Source organism: Podarcis bocagei (assembly GCF_964188305.1).
Source record: "Podarcis bocagei genome assembly, chromosome: 3".
Classification (NCBI taxonomy): domain Eukaryota; kingdom Metazoa; phylum Chordata; class Lepidosauria; order Squamata; family Lacertidae; genus Podarcis; species Podarcis bocagei.
Window position 1 is genome coordinate 73259791 of NC_138127.1, and position 12467 is coordinate 73272257.

Here is a 12467-nt window from a genome sequence, read left to right on the forward strand (position 1 = left end):
GGAGAGAATTGCACCCTGAGGCACTCCACACACCAAGGAGTGGCGCGATGACAATTCCCCCCCAAGCGCCACCCTCTGTCCCCGACCGGAGAGAAACGAGCGCAGCCATTGAAGGACTGTGCCCTGGATCCCCACGTCGGCAAGGCGGCGGTCCAGGAGTTCGTGATCGACCATGTCGAAGGCTGCTGACAGGTCTAGAAGAATCAGCAGCCCCGACCCGCCTCGATCCAGCTGCCTGCGGAGATCATCTGTTAGGGCGACCAGAGCCGTCGCCCTAATTTATTTATTAATAAATAAAAAAGTATTTTACTTATTGATTTTACATTTTATTTAGTTTAAATTTGTCAACTGCCTAAAGGACATGGCTAACTGTGTGGTATATAATTGCCAAAAATAAATATGTAACCAAATGGAGGGTGGCGATTCAGGAGAATGGGTGGCACCAGCAATATCTTGTTTAGGAGAAAACCTGGTTTCTGGGATTTTGCCTGGCTTTTGAAACAAGTGGAAACTTCCCCTGAATTTAGCGCCGTGTTTGGATGCTGCAGTACTGGAGATTTTTATAGCTAAAACCAATGACAGCTTGTTGATATGGAAACAAATCAATTTGTTAGGTGAAATGTAATGATTTCTAATGACTTTTGACATGATCGTTGCCTCTAATGGCAGGAATCATGTTGAAAGCATGTTAAAATAGCAGGCACCACAGATCAATTAATGGAAAATAAATTGTACTGCACAGTGGTTGTTTTTTTAAACAAAGCTCCTGGATAAGATACATCCTGAGATGGGTTAATAATCAGGTTTCAGTAGAAAGAAGTATTTATTTTTGAAGAATCAATTGCCCATGCAAGACAGATGAGCATCCCAGCTGAGTGGCCTGAAAGGAAAATGAATTGGCTAACTCAAACTACATTTATTTAACAAAGACATTTTATTTTCTGAGATCTACAGATCAGTGACATGGACAGTGCATTCAAAAGCCTAATCTAATACAAGCCAGACGCCATCATACCCTCCCAGAATGGAAAATGCTATAGGGCAGAATCCTCCAGAATGTTTGCTTGTTTCTTTAAAAGACCTAACACTTTTGTATTTATGTGTCCTTATTTACATAATTTAGGTTTTTTCCCCCCTTACGTGAACAAGAGTATGGCAATGTGTTATATTTTCAGGCTTCACAGTAACGGTTAATTTTTAGTTTTGCTTTAGTCTGATAAACAACAGGGCTTCTTGAAGGGAGTGTTATTTAAATGCTTGCTAAATATTGAGAATCATTCCTGGCTGCTGTGCGTATGCCCCCAGTGCCCAAATGAGTCCTCAGTGACGTGCTCCTGGGCCTCAATGGCATGCAAAGCCTGGCCTTGGTGTGGTGGTGGATCCTTCTCAGTGACCAGAGGGACCTCAGGAGACCCTTTTCTGCCCCTGCTGGCCAGACGCCGGTGGGTCATACGAAGCTTCATACACCATGACAATCTGGGCTGCCTTCTCAGGAGTCCTGGCCACAGCCACCTCAGGGTGGTGGGGGTACCAGAAGAGAGTCACCAAATATCTCTAGCGCTCGTCTTCACTTGGCCAGTGGAAGAAAGCTCCGGAAGACTTGCCCACTGCATTGGCTTGAAACTTTATAAACTATCTTAATAAATCAGCTTCAGTGGTCTAGCAGGATGTAATTGTGTTCATTTACTACCCTTCTTTGGCTTCACTTCTGTGATAAAGAATCATAAGGCTGGAGGGGTGATTATTACTCCTCAGAGTCTTCTTCTCACCCAGGGATTCTCTGCAAACAAAGCAGGTGGAGTCAGAGTAATTTGCCCTGCCTGGAACCGATAAATAGTATTTACTATATTGGCAAGTTTACACAGCCATTGGGTTAATATCACCCTGGTTAGTATTCAGTGTGCATGAGATACTATTTACCAAAGAAAGCCTTTCCACTGGTGGTTAAGTAGGCTGAAAGACAAATACAAACCTATATTCACAACTGTAGCTTCTGCTCTGCAAAGTCATTTTTCCAAGGAGCGTGGAAATAATGTGTTTCTGTATGGCACATTAGAACTACAATCCTATGCATATTTACCTGCAAGTAACCCTATTAAACACCTGCTGCATGAATGTGCTTACAATTCATGTTTATGGTCTCAGTCAGATTCCTTGTGCAAACTGGTCAGTGTTTATAACTCAGAACCACATGTTCTTCAAGTGCTGGAAGGGAACGTAAACAACACCAGGATGATGAGCTCCCCAAACTGCACCCGTTTTGCATATTCTGTTAAAACCTGCTTAATTTAAGTTAGCAAAACTTGTGAGTGACAATCAAGAAGCTGTAAGCAGGTTGCACTCCTGTCAAACTCTAGCTGACATTTCTTCATACCATGTCTGTGCCTATGTTTTTGGCCTGGAGATGAATTGCTGGTCTATTGCCTGCACATGACTGGCAGTGTAACTCATGTGCCTTCTGTTGGGATTGTAGCTGTGTGCTGTGGTCCCCAGACTTCACTTGAGGAGAGGCCCAAAGTGGTTTTCTGCTTTCCCAAATGCTAATCCTGGAGGCTGTGCTATGAATTTTGGCTACACTTAAGCAGGATTCTCGTTTTGAGGAGGAAAGGCGAAGCCATTCAGCATCATGGAGATTCTGGTTATTTACTTCATTCTTATCAGAAGGGTACAGATCCTCATCCTAATTGCATTCTAAAGGTACCCAATCTGGCTGGACATGTCCGCAGTGCGCTGCAGCTGCAAAAAAGGTGAATGTGATTTTAGGCTGCATTAAAATAACCATAGATACCAAGTCATGAGAAGGATAACTTCTAGTTCTGAGCACCACAGACAAATGGGAACAGGTTCAGAAAAGAGTAATGTGGATAGCTGCCAGTATGAAGGGAAGGTGCTATGAGGAAAAGTTCAAGGAACTAGATATATTGAGCCACTGAGGATGCTCTAGCTCTGGATTTCCTGCAATGAGAAGATGGTTGGATGAAATGGCTCACATGGCTTCCTTCGACCCAACCGTCATATGGTTGTTTCAAGGATCTCTCCTCTGGGAAACTGGTTCATTACACATTGTGTTATACTAGAGACAGGAAGGAAAGAAGGAAGGAAAGAAAGCATCTTCAGGAAGGAGAATTCAGAGCAGAGAAGCTATGGTAAGAGAGGAACTGCTCAACCTTTTTGGTGCTCAAAGCATCTTCTCTTGATCCCCCCATCTCAAGGGGCCAAGGAACTGGGAACTGGTAATTTGGAGTGGCAAAGATACAGACATGGAAAAGGTTAAACACCCTCCTTCCCACACATATTGCTTCTGAGTGCCAATAGCCCATAGGTCATAAATGTTTTCTTAAAAAATAAATAAATCTCAGGGCTCAGGGTCATTTGCAGAAAATGTGTAGTCAGCTTGAAAAATAAAGCATTCAATTGCATATGGCTGTTGTTCTCTCTCCCCATATCTCTATTTCTCTGAATGTGTCTTTATTTTGCTTTACTGAGCCCCCACAAATAAAATGCATGCAAATGTTAAATACATGCAAACACACTTCAAATGTCCACCATGACAAATTCTGTGAATCTCTGAGGTAAAGCTCCTTGTCTAGAAGTTTTAGAATGTTGATTTTACTGACATAAAGAGGAGAAATTCAGGCTAAACATTACAATTTTCCTTTACACATTGATTAATTCTCAGCTTGTGTCAAGTGATTTTTTTTGATGGTCTTTCTGTATTTAGTAACATATTATTTTCTGATATATGGCAGTCATCGTTCAGCAAAGCCCTGAATAGAAACTGATTTTTGAGCAGTAACGTTTCCAACAATAGTTGATGATCAAACATTATCCAAAAATAGAGGGGAAGAGGGTCCACAAACATACAGGTTCTTAGCATCTCAAGGGCAATAATGAAAATCCTATATGCAAAAAAGCAAAAACAGATTTGGAAAAATAATCCAGCAGTTTAAAAACACAGAGCTCTCAACTTGACAAACTAGGACTCCGTGGACTACAGCTTAACTAACAACCTCATTCTTTTGCAAATACAGCTATGAAAATTTCCTTTTATAATGAAGTTCGGATTTAGCAATAAAATCCATAATATCTAAATATATGAAAGTTGGCTTTTCACAATTTTTTAAAAAAGTTTGTTGGCATTAAATTGACAGCTCTAAATAAAATTATGAGGGATAAAAATAATTGCTGTGTTTTGCACAGTGCTACTGAGCCAAAGCAAACCAAAGCCAAGAAAAAAACCCAAACCCTAACATGATGTACAAATCCAACCTGCAGAGAACTGGGCAACTCTTTCATAAGATTCCCAGGGATAAAAAATAAATAAATGTCCCAGGGAAAGAGTTCTTCTGCTTGTGCGAGGCATGGAAAAGTGTTCTTAGAATTTCTAAATAATCGAAACCTTTACAAGCTACATAAAAATGGCCATCCGATTCCCCATGGCATAAGCTAGGATATCCTCTCCAGTTGCTTACGTCTTGTCATGTTATTCCTTGGACAAAACCAATGTTTTTTGCCTCCTGTAAATTCAGCTGCAGCTCAAAGGTCCATTCATTTGGTGTTGCAGTAGCTCTGCACTGCTAGTTTTTATTTTGAAATGGCAGCTTGCTGTATGACAAAATTCATTTGTTTCCCAATCCTGAAAGGGTAAAGATAAAGGTGTCAGGCACAAATCATTAGGTTTAAACTTGTAATTATTAATCTAGGAATGTTAGGAAAAGCAAAGACCGACCTTCTTCTTTACAGTTCTCAACCGCAAGAAATGTGATACAATGAATTGTTTCCGGGCTTTTTCAATGCATCAGCACAAGATCCAAGTCCTGGGGCATGACCACCCTAGTGACCTCCAGTTGAAGGTGGGGGAACAGCACCAAAGGTTCTACATCTCCAAATCGACTAAAACTGATCCCAAGAAGTTACATTAGAAGTTGTAGCTGACACCTCACTGGAGACTACAGTGAATGTAGATATGGCATCAAGACTGCTACTGAGGTGAGCAACTTTATCATTGAAATACCTTGTAAACAATTCAGAATGGGCTTCCAAATGATCTAAAATGCCATTCCCTGGAGTAGATCTCAACAGACTTCAGACTGTTGAAAAAGCTCCACTGGACAACTATTTGAGGGTGTGATAGAGGCAGAGAAGTGGGCCCTCTTCACCACCCTCACCACCACACTGAAGCAAGCTTATGTTGTTTTACTCATGCTCAGTCAGCTTCACAGCACATCTTTCACTTGCACTCTAGGCACCATATGACCTTTCTCATCACCCTAAGTTCACTGATTTACCAAAGTCTAGTACAGGCTCCACAATGCCAGAGAGGGCATTGGGCAACTAGCTTCCTAGAGCAGGAAGAGAAGAACCACCATTGCTCTGTTGTTCATTCAGTGTAAAGACAGCCATTGACTGAGAAAGATAGTCACTAGGAAAAGGAGCTGTAAATATGGGTGCTCAGATAGCATTCCCCCTAAACCACTATTGATTCAAAAATAGAATTCCAAAATCTTTCTAAAATGGTTGGTTATTTTCAATACTTAAACACCTGCTGTGATCCTGATCCTGAATTGCAGCCAGAAAAATTGCTGCAGAAAAAGGAGTATATATTATTGGAAGCTGTGGCTTTGACTCTATCCCAGCAGATATGGGAGTATTGTACACCAGAAACTCTTTGAAAGGTACATTAACTTCAGCTGAAAGTTTCCTGACTGTAAAATGTGGACCAGAGGGTTCCTGCATTCATGATGGGGCCTGGAAATCAGCTATACATGGTTTTATAAATCCAGACAATCTGAAAAAAGTTTGAAGGCAAATAGGAGGTTCTAGCTAAATTGCAAGAGATCAGTGGTACAACCTTAGAAATGCTGGCCCCAACACTTGGCCTAAGCCAGAGCCTACCAGCCACAAGTCCTTTTAGCTAGAGCTAATTCAAACTGGAACCCCCAGAGATAGCACCCCAAGCCAGATTGCTGGGAAAGGGAGGCCTTTGTGTGGTGTAGTGGTTAAGAGCGGTAGTCACGTAATCTGGGTAACCGGGTTCGCGTCTCCGCTCCTCCACATGCAGCTGCTGGGTGACCTTGGGCCAGTCACACTTCTTTGAAGTCTCTCAGCCCCACTCACCTCACAGAGTGTTTGTTGTGGGGGAGGAAGGGAAAGGAGATTGTTAGCCGCTTTGAGACTCCTGAAGGGGAGTGAAAGGCGGGATATCAAATCCAAACTCTTCTTCTTCTTCTTCTTACCTGCCTCTCTGCTTGCAGTGAAAGCAGCACATAAGGCATGAGTGTGAGGCTCCAGACCTGAGGGTTACCCCTTTAAGGCACCCCACTCTTCAGCAAAGGGTGGAGCCTGAGAGAGGTAGTCCAGTCCAAAAGGCATAAAGGGCCTCTATCTTCCTTGGAGCTAATAGCCTGCTTGAGCTATCCAAGGTCCTGAACTCCAGCCTAACAAAGAATCCAGAGTTTCTGGTCTCTGATAACAAGACAGAACAGCACCCAAACACCACCCGGAATCTTCCTGTTGTAATATTAGTTAATCCCAAAAATTGTTAATTTAAGGAAGTTCACAAAAGTTTCATGTGCCCACAGTCCACCTTTATCCCATGAATAGATCTCCTGAACAATGTAGGATTTTATCCTGATTTTATCCTGATTCTAATTTTTAAGCTGTATTTTAATCAATTGTTTGATTGTGTTGATTGTGTTTTAATGTATTTGATATTTGATGCTAGCCGCCCTGAACCCAGTCTTGGCTGGGGAGGGCAGGGTATAAATAAAAAATTGCTTGCTTACTTACTTACTTACTTACTAGGATGGGTAATAGATCCCGCCATAACTTACTCAGATAACTCATCCTACATAATTACTAAAACTGATCTAGATATAGCCCCACTAGGTTTTTGTAAGGGCATGAGTACCCTTTGTTGTCTTATCTGCACTTTTTCTAGTTAGTTGGCCATGCTTTCTTGGTTTACTGAAATTGGGTGACAAACTCAGCAGCTTTATTTCATCATGGTTTGTTGGGGAATACCTTACAATTCAGCATCATGATATATTTAGAAAGAGCCTGACAACAAGTTGAGACACATGACACCTCAAAGCCTAAGTGTCTAAATGTTTGCTCTGGATGGAAGGTGTTTACACCCAACAATTATTGCTGATAACCACAGAGATAGACTAAAGCTCTGTTATGGGATAATGCTAACACCATCTGGCAGGTGCTGATAGCTTGCTGAGTAATGCTGTCGTCAGCAATTGCATGGTGATGGAAAGCTATTGCTTCACTAATCACAGCTGCTTTCATGTGTTCTGTATAATTTGCTCCCATCTCTACAGAACTGCTGCTACAAAGAATCTCCCTCTTTTCTTTATAAAGATTAATAGCTTCCTTGTTACCTTTGGGTGCCACTGTTGTCTATTTAATACTGAATGTCTTCTACCACTTGCCATTTTTAATTACCTTCCTAAGCGAGTGAAATGTAATACATTCATCTTCTAAGGGCTGGTTTGCACACAGCCTGGGTATGTAGTGCATGTAAATGGAAAAGTTTGTGGATTGAGCCCAGGTTCAGATGTCCATCCTATTCTGCACAAAGAACCTTTAAAATGAAGAAGAGCAGGTAAGGCTCATTTACAAGATAAAAAGGACTACTTGTGTAGGCATTTACATTAGCAAAGCGAGGGATGACTGGCTTTTACCTTGTATGCTACCTAAAATTAATTTCCAGTTTTGCCAGTATATAAAAACCACAGTGTGCTCCTTTACTTCTGTTCTCTGGTTAACAAGAAGACTGGAAACACTTAAGGCTGGAAATAGATCCAAGTAAATGTTTGATTTTATATTCTCAAAAACAGGATATCAGTCATTGTGCATATTCGTTTGTGCCTGCGTAGCTCCTAGGAGAACCTAATCCACCTACCTCTGCCATCTCTACACTGCATGCAAAGACTATGACTAAAGCAGACCTAATGGCTTTATCAGCAAGCCTCACACCCTCTGCTTAACATCCAGCCTGACAAAGAGTTCTGGAGAACTCTAAAGCTTGCTCACTATTTTGTGACATTTTGGTTGGTCTTAATAAAGATATTTTTCTTATTGGCCAACATGACTGCCTTTACCGTTTGTGTGCCTGCCATCCAGCCTCAAGCTCAGTGGGGTCCTGATCATTAGTATTAAGATGAGAACCAGGAATCTGAAACCAGCTCTCTGCTACTGGCCATGTAGAATCTGTTTCAGTGTCCTAGCAATTGCTGGACTCCAAGGGTAATGACAATATACTTCCGACTGCTAGTTACTAGAGAACAGCAGAAGGGGCAATTATTTCCAAGTCCCACTTGTGGGGTTCCCAAAGGAAACTGATTGGCTACTATAGACAAAGGATACTGGCTTGGCTTGGCCATTGCTCTGACTTAGGTTCTGGACTAGTGAAGTGCAATTACTCAATTGGTAATCTTGCTTCCATGCTCAGTAAGCAGCAATAAAAGGGGCAGAACTAACAAGTAGGAAGCTTTTTATTAATTTTGCAAGGAACTTTTGATAAACAGAACTTTCTTCTGCATCAGGATTATGCAGCCCAAGGATCTTGGCAATGGACATTTCTGGATAAGACAGTGCCTCATTAAGTCTCCCTTTTGATACTGCTTCTTGGTGACTGCACAAAATCAGTGTCTCAGCAGAACCATAGTAGTATGGAAGCAGTCACAGAAAAAACATATGAGAGCAACCCTGTGCCACAGGAAAGTTATTCAAAACTGCAGTAATAGAAGCTCAGCTAGAATGTACACTGCAATTCATGAAAAGTACCACCAAGACCAAGAGGATGCCAACATGCTTAACGAGCAGTGTCAAGGATGGCAGGGAGAAGAGCATTCAAGAAAATAAGAACTACCAGGGCTCTTCTAATTTTCTCAAGAGCAATATAGGAAATTGTATCAAAACTGAACCTTACTAAGAAGAAATACTATGAAGCAGGTTTGTTATTACACACATAATATTACACACATATTATTAACATATTACACATATTACACAGCCCTGTTTAGGGAAGTTTTTAATGACTGATGTTTTAATGTAATTTTAATATTTTGTTGGAAGCCACCCAGAGTGGCTGAGGAAACCCAGCCAGATGGGCGGGGAATGAATGAATGAATGAATGAATGAATGAATGAATGAATAAATAAATAAATAAATAAATAAAAATAATTTCTTTAATTAATGACAAGTCTTTCCAACCTTTCAAGAGCACCCTAAATGGTCAGCATAACTGTGCATTTAAAAACAATGAGTAGGACTATGGTGAATACAGACATTACCTTAACATGAATTAATGTGAAAATGCTCCATACTGGGACACATTTATGAAACATATGCTTTTGACTCTTTGCTATAAACCTGGATGAGATTGCATCATATCCCTAGATAGTTAATGCTATAACATAGATCACAACTTGGACCAGTAGTGCACTTAGCAAGGCTTACCTTTCTTTTGTATGAGATTCTGCCTGGCCCGAATGAAAGCTAGAATGTCAGCATCTGTTTGGTGGTCTCCTGTGAAGGAGATAGATGAACTTTGTACTGGTGAAATCCTGCAATAACAAAGTATATTTAAGCTTTCATCTGAGTTTTCTACTGCTTAGATTTTGTATTCCTTCTTGTGGAAAACTTTGATGATGATGATGATGATTTCTTCTTGCTCTTCACCCTAAGGTCCCAGGGTGGGTTAAAGCCTTAAAAACAATTTAAATAACTTGTGCTTTCTGTCTTCAGGATATAGGCCTAATCCACAAAGTGCTACACAACCTCTGTTCATTTCTTTCAGCTAGGTTTATTCAGGACTCTTGGATGGAACAGGGGCTGGTGGATTATGTTCTGTTTTGGTAGCAATCAGCATAATTTGAGAGAGCATTGGATTTGCAAATTGCACATGTCTATCTGTTTTACAATCAACACGTACTCACACTACATTCTTAAAAATAAGGAGAAAATCAATTTCCCAGCTACTTGAAACTGAGTGTTGGGAAAACACCATTCGTTATTTAAAATATTTATATGCTGCCCTTCAGCAAAGCTTCCAGGGCATTCTATGGTTGCATGAACACGGAGGTTATCCAGAATGCTTGGAGCAAAGCAGCAACCGCTGCACATTACCTGCACAAAAACCACCTGAATCAAATCCCACAGGCTTCTTAAATGACTTTGGGTAACATCTATCTCTTTAGGGCTGTTGCAAGAATGAGATAAAAATGGCCCGGCTCAGTGCATGTTATATTCTCAAGCCACATAAGCTGCAAGTGCTTATGGGCAAGATTACCTTTTACTGCAGCCTTACATACCAGCCACTTTAAGAGCCAAACCATCGATCACTTTAAAAACACCTCCCTTTTCAAGTAAAAAGAGCTGTGTGGGAGCCCCAATCCTGATCAGGAGTGTGGCAAGTGGGGAGGAAGGGTTTCATGTTCTGTATGGATGGGATGCACATAGGATCCCCTTTCAGTTTTTCCACTCAGTGTGTGAAGGAGCAAAGGCAGCAGTGGATGGTAGAGATGGCAACACTGGTGGCAGGACTAGAATGCACAGCAATACTCCATGTGTTCCAATTAATAATAATAATAATTCTGAAGAGGGCTTCAGTGTCTTTGCTGGGTTCTCAGCACCACATGCCCTTACTGCATACCTTGCTTTTGAGGGCGAGTTACTCAGTCTGCTCCCACTGCTCTTCACAGAATGCTCTTCATTGAAGCTGGCTCTGCTGTTATTTGGAACCCTGGGGGAAGAATTCATTTCAGACTGCCACAAGTGATGCTGCATTTGACAAAGGATATGTTTAATTCATAGAAATCTATAGAAAGGAGTGAAATATTTGTCTAATTCAGTCATTTCCTAGAAAGAAAATGGTCCGCAATGGTTCTTTTGGGATTAAGCAAATGGGACTTTGAAGTCCATTCAGATGATAATCATTGCAGATAGCAGTACCCAGTTTCAATTTCATTCTCAGTATGGGCTACATTTTACTTTTCTATGTTGTTCCCATTTTCCATAGCTATCCCTTGTTTTCTTACCTACTCTACTCTTTTCGCTAGCTTACTGATTCTCTTCCCTTCCCTTCATTCTTTATTTCTCCACTTAACAAAATATGGTCATGGCACTACTCATGAGGGAAGCACTTGCAGACCAGTGGATTAGAAGAATGTCATACGACATTCCATAGCAAAGCAAAATGTTTGCATCACACTTAACTTCTTAACATTTGGACTGGCATATGATCTGCTGTGCCACTATTTCAAGCATTGACTTGAAATCTGAACATTATCACTCTGAGCCAAGATTTAACCACTAGATGGCAAGCTTGGGGTATTTTTGCTTTTATGAGTTTATGTTAAATTGGCTTCCAAACAGATACTTCTGGCAAAAAGAAAAAGAAAGAAACTTATGAAGAGTGAATGGAAAGCATTGCTTCTTAACAGTGTCACAAGAGCCAAGAAAGAATATCTCCTTGGCTGGAAGACAAGGTCCCAGACTTTTGACTCCACCAAGGCAAAGGACTTCCTGCCCACCCAGCTGAGAAAGCAGGAATAAATCAAAGTCCCCTTAATCCTGGAAATCCTGAAATCGCAGCACTGAAGAGCAAGTACAATCTCAGCCATGGCTCTGATTTTGTGAGTTCTTTTATTGTACCAAGAGATCCTCAGTCTAATGCACTTCAGATATAGATTTGCCCCATTTATTTAAAAAACAACAACAACAGCTGGATGAGTTTCACTGAAAACTTGCTTGCAAGAATAAGGTAGATCTCTTTGAAGAGAGGCAAATGCTCCCGCCAAAGTATAGCAAGAAGATACAAGGTGAAGGCAATCATCCAAGTTAACCCTGTACATTGCCCTCTTGGTATCTATTTGTGAACTGAACGAAACAACGACCCATCTTTGTGTTTTCCATTAACTTTACCCTTCCTTGCAACTGAACCAGCCCTGATGTTCAGATTAGCAAGCAAACCCCCATCCACTATGTTCGCCGGTTTGTTTGAATTGTTTTGCAGAATCCATAATTTCTCTCTGTGTTTCCTTAGACATTTTAAAAGGGAAAGCTTTTTCTTTTTCTTTTGGTGCCGGGAGCGGGGGGAGACACAGCATCTGCTCCAGCTGTAGTTTTCCTGGACACTTTCTTACACCAAATTTTGAAAAGTAGTTTGGGGGCACCAGGGGGGCCACACATTCAGCAAAGTATTCTTTTCTCTGAATGTCTCACTGCTCAGTTTGCAGAGCAAAATGCAGAGCTCAGAAAATCAGAAACAAAAAGGATCTGTCATCTTTCCTCTCTGTAGAATTCTTAATCATGATCATTACAACTAATTTAATTTGCTCTAATTGGATGAGAGTCACTGTTTCCAGCAAGGCAATTAGAAAGAGTATTCAGTCGTAGCATTTTTGGGAAAGGTCTTCAAGCTCATAGACTTCCTAACAATGCAGTGAGTGTTG

The 12467-nt window shown here is 41.0% G+C and overlaps 1 protein-coding gene across 8 annotated transcripts in view; it reads right to left on the reverse strand.

The window, feature by feature from the left end:
- Positions 1–911: 911 nt before the first annotated feature.
- KIF6 (kinesin family member 6) overlaps positions 912–12467 on the reverse strand; it is a 156325-nt gene continuing 144769 nt past the window's right edge. Inside the window, exons 20-24 of one of the 8 annotated variants that reach the window (XR_014005927.1) lie at positions 10667–10756; positions 9472–9578; positions 4473–4636; positions 2991–3073; positions 912–2205 (exon numbers count right to left, since the gene is read on the reverse strand). Coding sequence is in view for 1 of the 8 variants with exons in the window: in XM_081186405.1 (XP_081042531.1) it covers positions 4620–4636; positions 9472–9578; positions 10667–10756 (214 nt within the window). In the remaining 7 variants the exon portion in view is untranslated. Of the gene's footprint in view, positions 4637–9471; positions 9579–10666; positions 10757–12467 lie in introns of all 8 variants that reach the window. The other 7 variants (XR_014005924.1, XR_014005925.1, XR_014005926.1 and 4 more) reach the window with 7 other exon arrangements.